Source organism: Dreissena polymorpha, chromosome 8 (assembly GCF_020536995.1).
Source record: "Dreissena polymorpha isolate Duluth1 chromosome 8, UMN_Dpol_1.0, whole genome shotgun sequence".
Taxonomy (NCBI): Eukaryota; Metazoa; Mollusca; class Bivalvia; order Myida; family Dreissenidae; genus Dreissena; species Dreissena polymorpha.
In genome coordinates, this window is record NC_068362.1 from 99572764 (window position 1) to 99585158 (window position 12395).

The 12395-nt window shown below is 35.6% G+C and overlaps 1 protein-coding gene across 2 annotated transcripts in view; it reads left to right on the forward strand.

Annotated features, from left to right (window-relative positions):
* LOC127841378 (receptor-transporting protein 3-like) overlaps nucleotides 1–12171 on the forward strand; it is a 43132-nt gene extending 30961 nt beyond the window's left edge. For both annotated transcript variants that reach the window (XM_052370186.1, XM_052370187.1), the window contains exons 2-4: nucleotides 6324–6468; nucleotides 7876–8046; nucleotides 9268–12171. In XM_052370186.1, coding sequence (XP_052226146.1) covers nucleotides 6324–6468; nucleotides 7876–8046; nucleotides 9268–9432 — 481 coding nt within the window. In that variant the 3' untranslated portion in view covers nucleotides 9433–12171. The remainder of the gene's footprint in view (nucleotides 1–6323; nucleotides 6469–7875; nucleotides 8047–9267) is intronic.
* Nucleotides 12172–12395: the final 224 nt, after the last annotated feature.

Genomic DNA, 12395 nt, shown 5'->3' on the forward strand with positions numbered 1-12395 from the left:
TGTTAAATGTATTTTACTTTTCCAATTGGGTTCGTTATCAAAAAAGGACAATCATTCGAGGGTTACACTGCCGCTGAACAAGTTCAAACTTAAACCAAGAAAACCACAGAGACAGTGAATATGTATTTATTTTATGGAGAAGCAGATTTTAGTAGCGAGGTTTGCGTAGGACAAAATTTTGGTTGTGCATGTTTGATCTTTAGTCCTTGTACAAATATTTCAACCGATTAATATTTGCACGGGTACTCGATTGAAGCATGTATTGTAAATCCGGTTGAATACTTGTACATCTCTGTGTACATTAAATCTCATTACTGATTTACAGCGTCTTTCAGATTACAAATCATCGTAAATTACACTCTTCGGTATATGTGCTTGCAATGTAAAAATATGAAGTTTGGAATATCAACAATTCAAAACACACTTTAGCTTCTGTTTATGGTACTTATTACTTGGTACTTATAACTTTAAAAAATCTATTACACGCGTATATGATATAAAAAAGACTTAACCAAACCATCGCAGTGCAATTCAAAAATGTAGTTGACCTTTACTCTAAAATAAAGTATACCAGTTAGTCGATGCACTTTGTTTCACTTTATTTACCAAACCGACTGTCAACCATATAAGCAAAACCGATGAATTGGTCAAACTAACCGCAGCGTATAGACATTTTAAACGAGTATACAATTAACAGAGCCACATATAAGATTCTAAGGGTACCTTACCTGCTGAAGCTTGTGTTTAATGATAATTTACACCCTGACAATCAGCTTTGATGTGTATTTGGGATGTGTTTGTGGTACTTTCTGTGATACGGACAAAATTGGGCGTAAAATGATTTTTTATCCATAATATACATGTAATTATGATGAACAACTAGAAGTGTTCATTTAATAACATTTAAAAAACATTGTTTTGACAAAATTCAATGTTGACCTTCCATAATGTTCCAATGGGTACGTCCATCACATATTTATAAGATTGAAAATAATATTTGCAAAATGGTATTAAATAAAATATCTGCATTATCTGATCTTTATTTAATGCTTTAACTTTTAGAGTACCAGATTGAGTAGTTCGAATATGTTACATACGTGGAACACGAAGAACACGTGCTTTGGTTGTATACAGTGATAATCCTTATTTTTTACATGGATATAACTTGGACGCAAATATCTGTGCATAAATTCCATGACAGAAATGTCACGACTCTCTTAACAATGCATTTAAGAGCAATAATCTATAGTATGTTGCCCAAAAAATGATTATATTGTCAAATCGATCGAATTACATTATATATAGTTGTGGTATTTGTAACATAATTGATGTAATGATGTTGATAAACTGAACAGTGTAACAAAATTACTAATTTTATTTTGTGTAAGCAATATGGCAAGAAGTTGTTTCAACAAGAGATCGTTGTTTTTCATAACAAGGTATTAATAGTCGAGATGTACAACCGCTCTTCACAAAGATACGACCACAAGATAGTTTCGAACGCGATAACATTTACTCAAGATACGTCTCGCTGTTTCAAGGACCGCATAGCTTATTTAAACAAACCACTTGAATAATGAAAACTACGGATGATTTGGGACCAAATATGGCCTCTTGTGGAGGCATATATCACTTGGGGTACATACTTACTGCTTGTATCAAGAACACCATCAAAAACTGGTTAAAGCGACTGTAACACTCGCGACCAACATGCAATTTGACCGAGCTATAAGATGATATCACGCATATCATTATGTTGGTTCTCTTTTTTTTCACCGCATATATAGATGTTACTATTAGTTTGTGTTTTGGTAGGAATTATAGAGCCCCAATACATTTGGTGATCACGGAATAAACCAACCCGACATGCTTTCAAAACGTGATAACAAACGTGATTAACAGATACATATTTATTTAAAACACCTGGTTTCGGGTTACATTTAGCATGATCCTGTTTACGGGCCTGCGAGCGTATGCGAACAATAGTTCGCAAAATGATTCCCACTGTTTTTTTTTTTCCAAAATGTATTTAATGCTATAAAAGAACGTACAAAATTGCATTAATATAGTCCATTAAAGTATCATATTTTCCGAGAATGATAACCATATATGAGGGTCAGGAAACGGTCATACGATCGTATACGTTCAAACACATCAAGAATTATAAATGTATTAACAGTATGTAACCCCAGCCACAACTCAACCCTACGCCATCCACCCCGACCCCTCAAACAAACATCGTCATTTTTTATGGATTCTACTTTCATACTTATGTAGAGAAATTGTTTCACCTTTGTGTATTGTTTTGTTCTCGAAGTGCATCATACCGAAGTTCTTTGTCCCTTGGCTATTTCAAACTTCCTGCTTTAATGTATTTTTATTTTTTTTGTAGGTTTATGAGGGCATAACTTGATATATCACAGTTGACAGGCTTTTATCTTTGAAACAAGATCGATATGAACGCGCCGCGTTCGACCATCTAGACAAAAGCTTTTTCTTTCCAGAATGGCTTATCCGGCGTTTGTCGTAGATCTTAATGCCTTTCTGACAAGACTATCAAACTAGACATCGCGTCAATACATATTTTGTATTTTTAGATGATCTCTGGGCCAAATTGCCTTATTTTCTAACGTAAAAAGATGTTTGAATGTAGTGTGATGCGATTCCTATCATATAATGCTTTCTTCATTTTGTTCCGATTCTTTGTTTGATTGATTTTACATTTTATTGAGAGGGAGCGTTTGTAAAATTGTTTTTCCATCTTTTCTGATGTTTGTATTGCTTTGCTAAAGATATTTTGTCTCGTTAATGATTATGCTTTCCAAAGACGGTTTACGTGTTTTTTATTTGCAACACTTGCATAGCTATACATTGTTGTTCGAGTATTTTTTTATGCGGTTACTACGTCCATTTAGAATCTATTAATACTATTAGCATTTTAAAACGACGGGCATATGATATATATGTATTTGATAACATACACACGGTAGAATTAATTTTTAAAAAGCACTTGCATATTATTTCTAGACGCACAATGATGCCACGTTATATTTTCATCAGCACGGGGTTTAGGTAATAACACATCATGCTAACTGCCCAAAAGCAGATTGTTAGTGCCTATGGTATTCCATATTTGTCATTTTACCCGAACAGTTTTGTGAACATCCGCTGTGACGTAAAGACATGCGCACATGATCTGATTTCACTGGTCTTTTCTTGTGCTTGAAAGCAGATCTGACTTGTCCCATACTTACAGTTTGACCGGTTCGTTTGTTATGCTTCCTTTTCGTGTTACCAGATTTTTTTTTGGTTTATTTGCAACTGTTTTTATTACACTTTAAGTCGACAATTACCCTTGCCGAGACAGTTTTATATTTCCACCTTGATTTGACCTTGCCCTTCTTTCGCGACACAAGATGTTGAAGTACCTATTTCTTATTTGTGGACTTCCTAACCCCTTCAATCTCACATTACTACATACTTTTCGGATATTAATGTTGTGTGAATATAAAAAATTAAATTGTCATTTCGTGAATCTGCGACATCACATACATGTATTTTTGTTGACTTTTTAATTTTAAGGAACACCGTAGACCCTGGTATAAACACTTAAAAACTCGCTTATTTTGCTTCGTACCATGGTATAAATTTATGTATATCCTCGTTTTCGAAATATGAAATCAAACATGTTCTTTTGATACAATCGCGCGAGTGTTGGTCAACTTTCCTTCATTCATGTTAATTGTCTCCTCAGATTGAAAGATTAAATAAATATTGGTCAAATTAAAGATATAAAAACCCGATAAGACGCGTCATTAAATGATGCCTTTTGAATCAAAGTTTACCATTTGTTGCTATTTTCAAATCGACATTGTCCATTATAACAATGTTATGGGACCGGATGACGAAAGAAAGTCTTCGATGTCTATGTATCATTATATTATGTCAATACCTCATGAGAAGATGTGTTTACTTTGGACGTTCTTCAGTTAACAAGCGGTGTTGACAAGAACTATACTATTTGCGGTTATAATTGTCATGCACGATTATTTGATCTTAAACTCTATTTATTTCGCGTTGGAACGAATTCAGCAAATTAAAATACAAGTTTATTTGATATGTAAGGATTGATTATGCTACTTCAAACAGGAAAATCAAAGAATCAGTGTTAAATGTTGGAAGTTCCGAAGTTGCAATTATGAGCCGTGTTGTGTAAAAGGGGGGCTAATGTACATGTACGTAAAGTGTCGTCCCAGATTATCCTGTGCAAACCGCACAGGCTAATCAGGAACGACACTTTTAGTTCAATTGTAATCTGATGTGCATACTTTATATTTCGGTGAACATTCCGCACACATTATTTAAAGATAAATTTATGTATGCATATGATTAACAGACATTGTTATGAAGTTACAGTATATACATCAGAATATCGATGTAGGTTCTTTGTACATATGACCAAGTTCCCTGTAAATATGTGTCGCGTTCTGAGAAAACTGGGCATAATGCATGTGCGTAAAGTGTCGTCCCAGATCAGGTTGTGCAGTCCGCACAGTCTAATCAGAGACGACACTGTACGCCTAGACTGGGTTTTTGCTAAGAAGAGACTTTCTTTAAACAGACACTATCATAAAAGCGGAAAGTGTCATCCCTGATTAGCCTGTGCGGACTGCACAACCTGATCTGGGACGACACTTTACGCACATCCATTAAACCTCCTTTTCACGGACTATGACTCAAATCTCATGTGTATACTTTATATTACGGTGAACATTCCGCACACATCATTGATAAATAAATGTATGTAGACATATAATGAATAGACATTGTTATGAAGTATATACATCAGAATATCGATATGAGTTCTCTGTACACGTGACCAAGTTTCCTGTATATATTTTCAAGTTTTTTCTTCTATCCAAATCGCTATCAACCAAGTCACATAATAAAAATGCCAGATGACAACGTGACAGTGTATAATATGGTGATAAGCATGGGGCACTCGCCTTGCCAAGTGGTGTAACGCTTGTTTAAACAAACACCTTGTACATTTATTACAACCGAATCTTCAGATTTATTTGGGATGACAGACGGGATTTAGGAAATGTCAATAAATCTTCGAACACACTGGTTCAATTCACAGCACTATTATACGGAAATGTTCACACTTTTTGGCGTGTCAATTGTATTTTTTTCATGCACGATAGACATGAATGAACAAGTAGCAGTTTATTTAGTTTATAAAATGCGCAATGTTTGGGATGTTTGATTTGCTCAAATTACAGTTACAAATTCGAACCAACACCATTAATTGTCGTCTCCGATATTCTACTGTCTAACCCGCATTATAACTCATCGTAATGTTCCCCTCACTTTTCCGGGTCGGGACCGTGCGCAAGCAAATGATAAAGTTGTATGTATGAAGATATATACACACACAAATCTTGTGATAATTGTGCGTATCTCAACTCCCCTCTTTTTTCTTTATGTGTTTGTACCCGTATCTCACAGCTGTTCCCCTACGTATGTTAATATCTTCATCCTTTTCTCGTCGCTGTTCCCCCTCTCATATCCCACCGCTAGTAGATCTATTTCTCCCCTGTGTCCTGTAGTTTCCCTCTGCTTATCCTACCGCTTTTTCCACTTCCCTTATTCTACCGCTTTATACTGTCCGTCTTTCAGCCCGATGATTACACCCACTCAATCCGTTACTTTTCGTCTCTACATCTCAACGCTTTTCACGCTGTAATGCTATTTATCATGGCAAACCACCGCTATTTTAACCCTCAGTATCTCATCGCTATTTCAACCCTCAGTACCTCATCGCTATTAACACCCTCAGTATCTCACCGCTATTTCAACCCTCAGTATCTCATCGCTATTTCAGCCCTCCATATCTAACTGCTATTTCCACTGTCCGTATATTCGTCTACCTTCCCCTCCATATCTTACCGCTATAATCCCTATCTGAACCTCAGAGCTATTTCCACTGTTCAATCTTCATCGCCATTTTCACGTTCCTAACTTCAACGCTATTTCCCTTCATATAATCTCACCGTTATTTCCTCCTATTGTTTCATCTCTGCGCCCCCTTTCCATATCTTATCTCTAATTCCCCTCTCCGTATTTCTAAGTTATTTCCTCCTTCCATTCCTCACTGCTAGTTCCAGTTTCAATACCTCACATATTACTCATTTCTATACCTCTACGAGGTTTCCACTTACCGTGTGTCAACGCTATTGCCCTTCGCCATATATCGCCGACACCCCCTATCTATTATTTTTCAAGTAAGTATCTCATCGTTGTTTTCTCCTTTATTGCAGGATGGAGCTGGTTTGGCACGGTGAGTTCGACCGCCTGTTCTCGCAGTACTTCCCCCACATGTGGTGCCTCGTACCCACGTTCTACCCCCCGGGGGAGACATGGAGGACGTTCAAGGACAGCGCCAAGGTCCGGTTCTCATGCCAGGTAAGGTCCCACCTTATGATACCTTAATATGGGGTTAATGAGGTATTCAGTGAAGAGATAGTACTTTGTCGCTTGGCAGCAGCTCCCTCTGGAAGACGGTCAAAACTGTACTCACCTGACATGCAACTCTCACTTCTGGTTCCCGGACCTTGACCCACCCACACCCTGGTAACCGCTTCATCTGGTGGGCGATACGTTGTGGTTTAATCAACGTCTTTGTGATTTTAGAGACACCCATTTTTTTACCTACTGTGTGTCTTTTTAAAGATCTTGATAATATTTTATGGCTTCTTTATGAAAGCAATTTGAAAAAAAAACAGTTACAATTAGTTTGAATACATTTCTTTTAATATCTTATGTCACATACAGTATTACAATGTTTACAAATTTTGGAGAGAGGGAGAGAGAAAGTCACAGGGACGTTACACTACTACATTTGTTAGATTGTGTTGCTGTCGGTTTCTGCGTAATTCACCAGTTCTACAGCATACTTTTCAATCAATTTGCGCTCTAAAATCATCTTAAGTGGGCGGTCCAAGTGTCGAATCGTACTTGTCGGATGAGTAGTCAAAGCAAGTCCTCTTTGCAGTCTATGAAAACTTGGAGAGGTGGACTCTACTGTTTTTCTTTAAAATAATATAATACAACCGAGTTGAACTCATTCAATGTGGTTTCGTTACTTCATTTCAATACGTGTCAATATTGATTGTCGTTCATCTGCAACAAATTTAAAGCTGAGCGGTGCTCTGAGATAATGGGGCTTAATGCATGAGCGTAAGGTGTCGTCTAAGAATAGCCTATGAAGTCCACACAGGCTTACAAAAGAAGCAACTTTCCGCATAGACTGGATTTTCGCTAACAGGAGACTTCCTTCAAACAAAAATACCATCTAAGCGAAAAGTCTCGGATAAGCCTGTGTGGACTGCTATATGAATTAAACCCCGTTTTCCCAAAACGAGACTCAATAAAAGATGGGCATATGTATTAAGGCCTTTACAAACGTAACTATGAGCTTTGGAAGTGATTGCAGGTTTTTTTCGGAGCAATTAAACGTTTCTCTGATCGCCTACATAGTAGAACATGCAAGAAGATACAGATGACCTGCACGCTAATAAAAAATAACAAACCCACACAGCACCACCACCTCCAATCTTTAACACATTTATGCCTAGTGGACTCTCCCAATCTTCTAAATTGAATCAATTTATTTCCAAAATTAGGGATGTCAAGTATATTATTTTCTATATTTAGAATATTTCTTACAGAAATTCCTTCAAGCAAACAGCGCAGAATCAGATGAGACGCCGCATCACGCGGCGTCTCATCTGGGTCTACGCTGTTTGCAGCGGCCTTTTTTTCTAGACGCTAGGCATAAATGGGTTAACGTTGTGCGCCTCTGTGTTTTAGGACTGCGGCCATGGGTGGACATCCATGAAAGGCCGCGTGATCTTCTGGTTCGAGCTTAACTATGCCACAAACTCCGGCTGCGTAATGTTCAAGCTGTACGGACAACAGTGCCAGAAATGCAAGACCGGAAAGTTCGAGCACGCCATGTGGTACCCGGAGGAAGTCGTTAAGGTAACGGCGCACGCAGTTCAGACGTTAAATATTTTTTAGTTTAGTGTAAACTTTTTTTATTTTAGCTCAACTTCATCTAACGCTGGAGACGTATTGACGAGCTATTGAGTCCATTTCTTGGGTAGAACCAATACTTTGTTTCCTATGAGTGATCTAAATACTGCTCCCACAGTGCGAATCAAACTATTGACCTCTCGGTTTTTAGTCGGACAACATATCAAAGTCACCACTGATATCTGTAAATAATAACCAGTACTGATACAGCCTTCTATAGTAGAATTTGCATGAAAATGTTCCAAACACACGACCGGAATATTTTAAAAAACAAATTATAAGGGAAGATTTACAAAGCACGAACGAGTCACGATTAATCAAAAGACTTCCCTCAACACGACCATGAAAACCATCATCAAGTGTGCATACGTAACAAAACCTTATAAGCATGCAAGTGTCAAGTAAATAAAAGGTAAACGTAAGCTTATGTTTCATATGTTAGTTCTCTTGAATGAAAACGTTTTGGCCTATTGGCTACCAAATACCATTGTGAGTTGGCAATATAATATACCCTATCTTGAGAGTACAAAAATATCATTTACAATATGAAGATGCTTTATATGTTATATTAGATTAAGTTTTGCTAATGCTCTTAAAAGTTTATTTCAAAGATTGACAATAATATGCACGCACATGCAATATATACTGAAATTTACTTAGCTATCCATTACGAATGAACCCATGCTTGATCACGTATGGTGTAATACATATCAGTGTTAAGTGAAGACGGTACAAAGTGAGGACTCATCACATATTTTAAAAGAACTGCAAATCAGCCATGACTCGATACCTGTAAATCAGGCACATTTCCTTTACGCGCTGTTTCGCCTCATTAACAACGATTTATTGAAAATAATGAAGATATCGTTTTGAATCTAAATTATAAAACAAACTATCAAAGAAAATCATAAATTTATCTTGCACAGTATTTCACTATGCATATAAATATTATTTCGAATCGTAACACGTGTAAAATTTCGTAAAAAAATCAGTGTGTTAGGCAGTTTAATGTATTAACAGGCATGCTTTACAAATAGTTATTTAACCGTTGTGTTCTGTTCAGATATTAACATCCTGCCAATCTCAAAATAAGTATCTGAACGCTTACTGGAAATTTAAGTCTAGCGTTAAATTATCACAACCACATTTGTTTCTTTTTAATGCTAGGTGGTTGGCAACGTGTACAACCGTGTGGGCCAGATCTACTACGGCTTCGTGCGCCCCCCTCTCCGTATCGACCGGCGAGTGGGTAAACCCCGTAACCAGCACAACTCCGAGCTCTGCCAAGCCTGCAAAGAGGGCCTTTGCAAAGAGGAGTGGTCTTTTTCGTGACGTCACTTTTATGACTTCATAGGCTCGTGATAACTTGGTCACGTCCGGATACTTCGGGGGCCTTTACAGAGCATCGTTAATTGACGTCGTTCGAACGAGCGCTTGATCAAATCAAAACTGAAAGCACGTCAGCTGAGACTTGTTGTGGTGACGTCATTATAATATACGCAAAACCTGCTTTTATCAAAAAATTATTCATGCGTATATACATGATTGCATCTACATATCAAAATTGTGCTGGTTATAAATTGTTAATCCTTGTTCAATGATAGTGTTATATTTATGCCTGTTATGCCATGTAAATTAAATGATTTTGTTAGGTATATTAGGTAGTATATATCCATGTTACTAGATGCTAATTTTATTTTACTGCTTGTGAAAAAGTAATATATATTTTATACATTTTTATTCTATATTTTCTGAGCTGTGTAGTATTAATTATGTTTAAAATAAGTTTTATGAATTTTTGACATTATGAAATCAAATTATGTTTTATGTAACAGACGGAGTACATCTTTAAGATGGCGATTCATGTTTTATATACATGCGTGTATTTATAGCTTTAAACAAAATTTCATATCATTCGCGTGTATTTGATTTTTTTTAATACGGTTTTGTGATAATTATGGAGCGAGAGATAAGCAAATAACGAATAAGGGCGCGTTTTGTATTTGAACATTCCATTAACAAATGTACATCCAGGACGGTGAGTGCGTTTCTTATATTTGGTACATATAGTTTACGAGTTTAATAAAGTACAAAAACTTTGGATTTGTAGAACATATTATAGAACACTCGTTGGTTGTGACTGGAATAAAGCAAATGGTTGTGATTATATATTACCAAAATCGTATCACATTTTCTTACATGTATTTACTGTTATAGTGCAAGTTGCTGTAAATTAACATATTCATGCCGCATATGCAATTTAACATCATACTGTTTTATATTAATGAGACCAAATTCATGCTTCGCCAAAGCAAAGTTTATGTTTGTTTTATTTGGGTTGAATTGTTTTATTTGGGTTGAATGATTTTAAAAAGCATAATGTTCTTCAACGGACCTGATTAATATTCAATTTATCATCTTTTTGTTTAAAAACTGATAATTATATTGGTTGATGACTTTTATTATTAAAGACGATTGTGAGTGTGCATTCCCTTTTTTAAAATAGTCGGTTTTGTACTTTGAAAAACAAGTAAATTGTTCAAACACTTAAAACAAAAACAGAATAATGAGTATCGTGCTAACCAAAAATCTAATCTTACGTCCAAGCATTTCGATAATCTGAAAAGATCAATGATCGAGTTATGTGCTGATATTCGTGAATATATGTCAACTAATGAAGTGTTTAAGAATATAGCATAATTGTGGCCTTCTACATTCTATATATTTTTGTTCTTCGTTATGCAATGTGTGTATGCTTAAATCCAACATATTGGAATTTGATAGTTTGTTGTCATACTTTAATTTTTAAGACAATCTAGGATTGTTTGTAAAACCAGATTCGCTAGTACCTTGGCATAATTCTTTGTTTTTTTTCATTAATAAGCCAACAGTTATTACCGAGAATTGCTAAATAAAGGTATTCCGGTGAGCTCTAAAGAGTCATGTTCTGAGAAAACTGGACATAATGCATGTGCGTAAAGTGTCGTCGCAGACAAGCATGTGCAGTCTGGAACTACACTTTCCGCCTAAATTTGATTTTTAACTAAGAAGTGACTTCATTTAAATGACAAATTTTATTAAAGCGGAATGTGTCGCCCTTGCTTAGCCTGTATGGACTGCACAGGCTAATCTGGGACGACACTTTACGCACATGCATTATGCCCAGTTATCTCAGAACGCGACTCAAATGTATTTCTCCGATGCAGTTTAATTGTAACGGTCAAGTGTCACACTTTGCGGTTGAGTTCAAATTATCCCTGAACGACAGAATTAACAGAAATGTATTTTTGTTTGAAAAATATAATGATTTTGATATTATGCGCTTGCCTGTAAAATAACGTTGATTTGTCTATCCGCGATTTATTTTTTCTCTCGACATGAAAACCAACAAATATTCGTGAAATCTGCAACGTGAATATATATTGAAAAACACAAACACACAATCCATTTTATAGTCAGTTTCAGAAAAAAAATCGAACTTGATCAAAGCTTCCAGATTAATTAAAATCTGGAAAGAAAAGCCAAGCACATTATGCAAAGTGAATATATTGCTAAAAATCATTTTTTCTCACTTATATCCTTATATTCATGTTATTTTTCAAATATTTTGTCTTTTGTTGTTGTTAACAACCGTGTGCTCATGTTTTGTCTTAGAAAGTATTATTATTTGCATTTTTATTATTTTTATCAGTGTTTTGGCATTGAACTTGGGTGTGCCTTACCCATAATGTTTCCACAATTTGTTTTGCTTTTTATTTGTGTTTGTGTTTTGTTTCCAAATTATTAGATCTTTTCATGTTTCTATCAGTTTTGATTGCTAACTATTTTAAAACACGTACAAACAAATTACTCTTTGATAAACGTTTTAATTAAAATTAAATCATATCGTTGAAACTTATACGACCAACTATGTGTCACTCTTATACATACTTCCGCATTATTTTCATGGAAATTCTTTCAAATTTTGATTATTAACAACGAATATCAATGTTATTGCTTTTTAAACTTGTAATGAATTTGTGTTCACTATCCATTTTTAGATACAAATAAATCATATAAGTGAAATATAAAGGTGTTCTTCGTTGATTCCTTAATCTAACTACGGATACATTTAGATTGTACATGTTACATAACCCTAAATCATTGTGTATCCCTCCGTGGTCGAAAGTAGTGCCTTTTTCTAAAGAGTTCCTTTTCTCTTCTTGAATTAAAGCCATTTAACAATGTGAGGCACGTCTTTTGTGGTTATTTGTAATATCCTGTATGTGTCTTTGGTACTTTGATGCATTGGATTG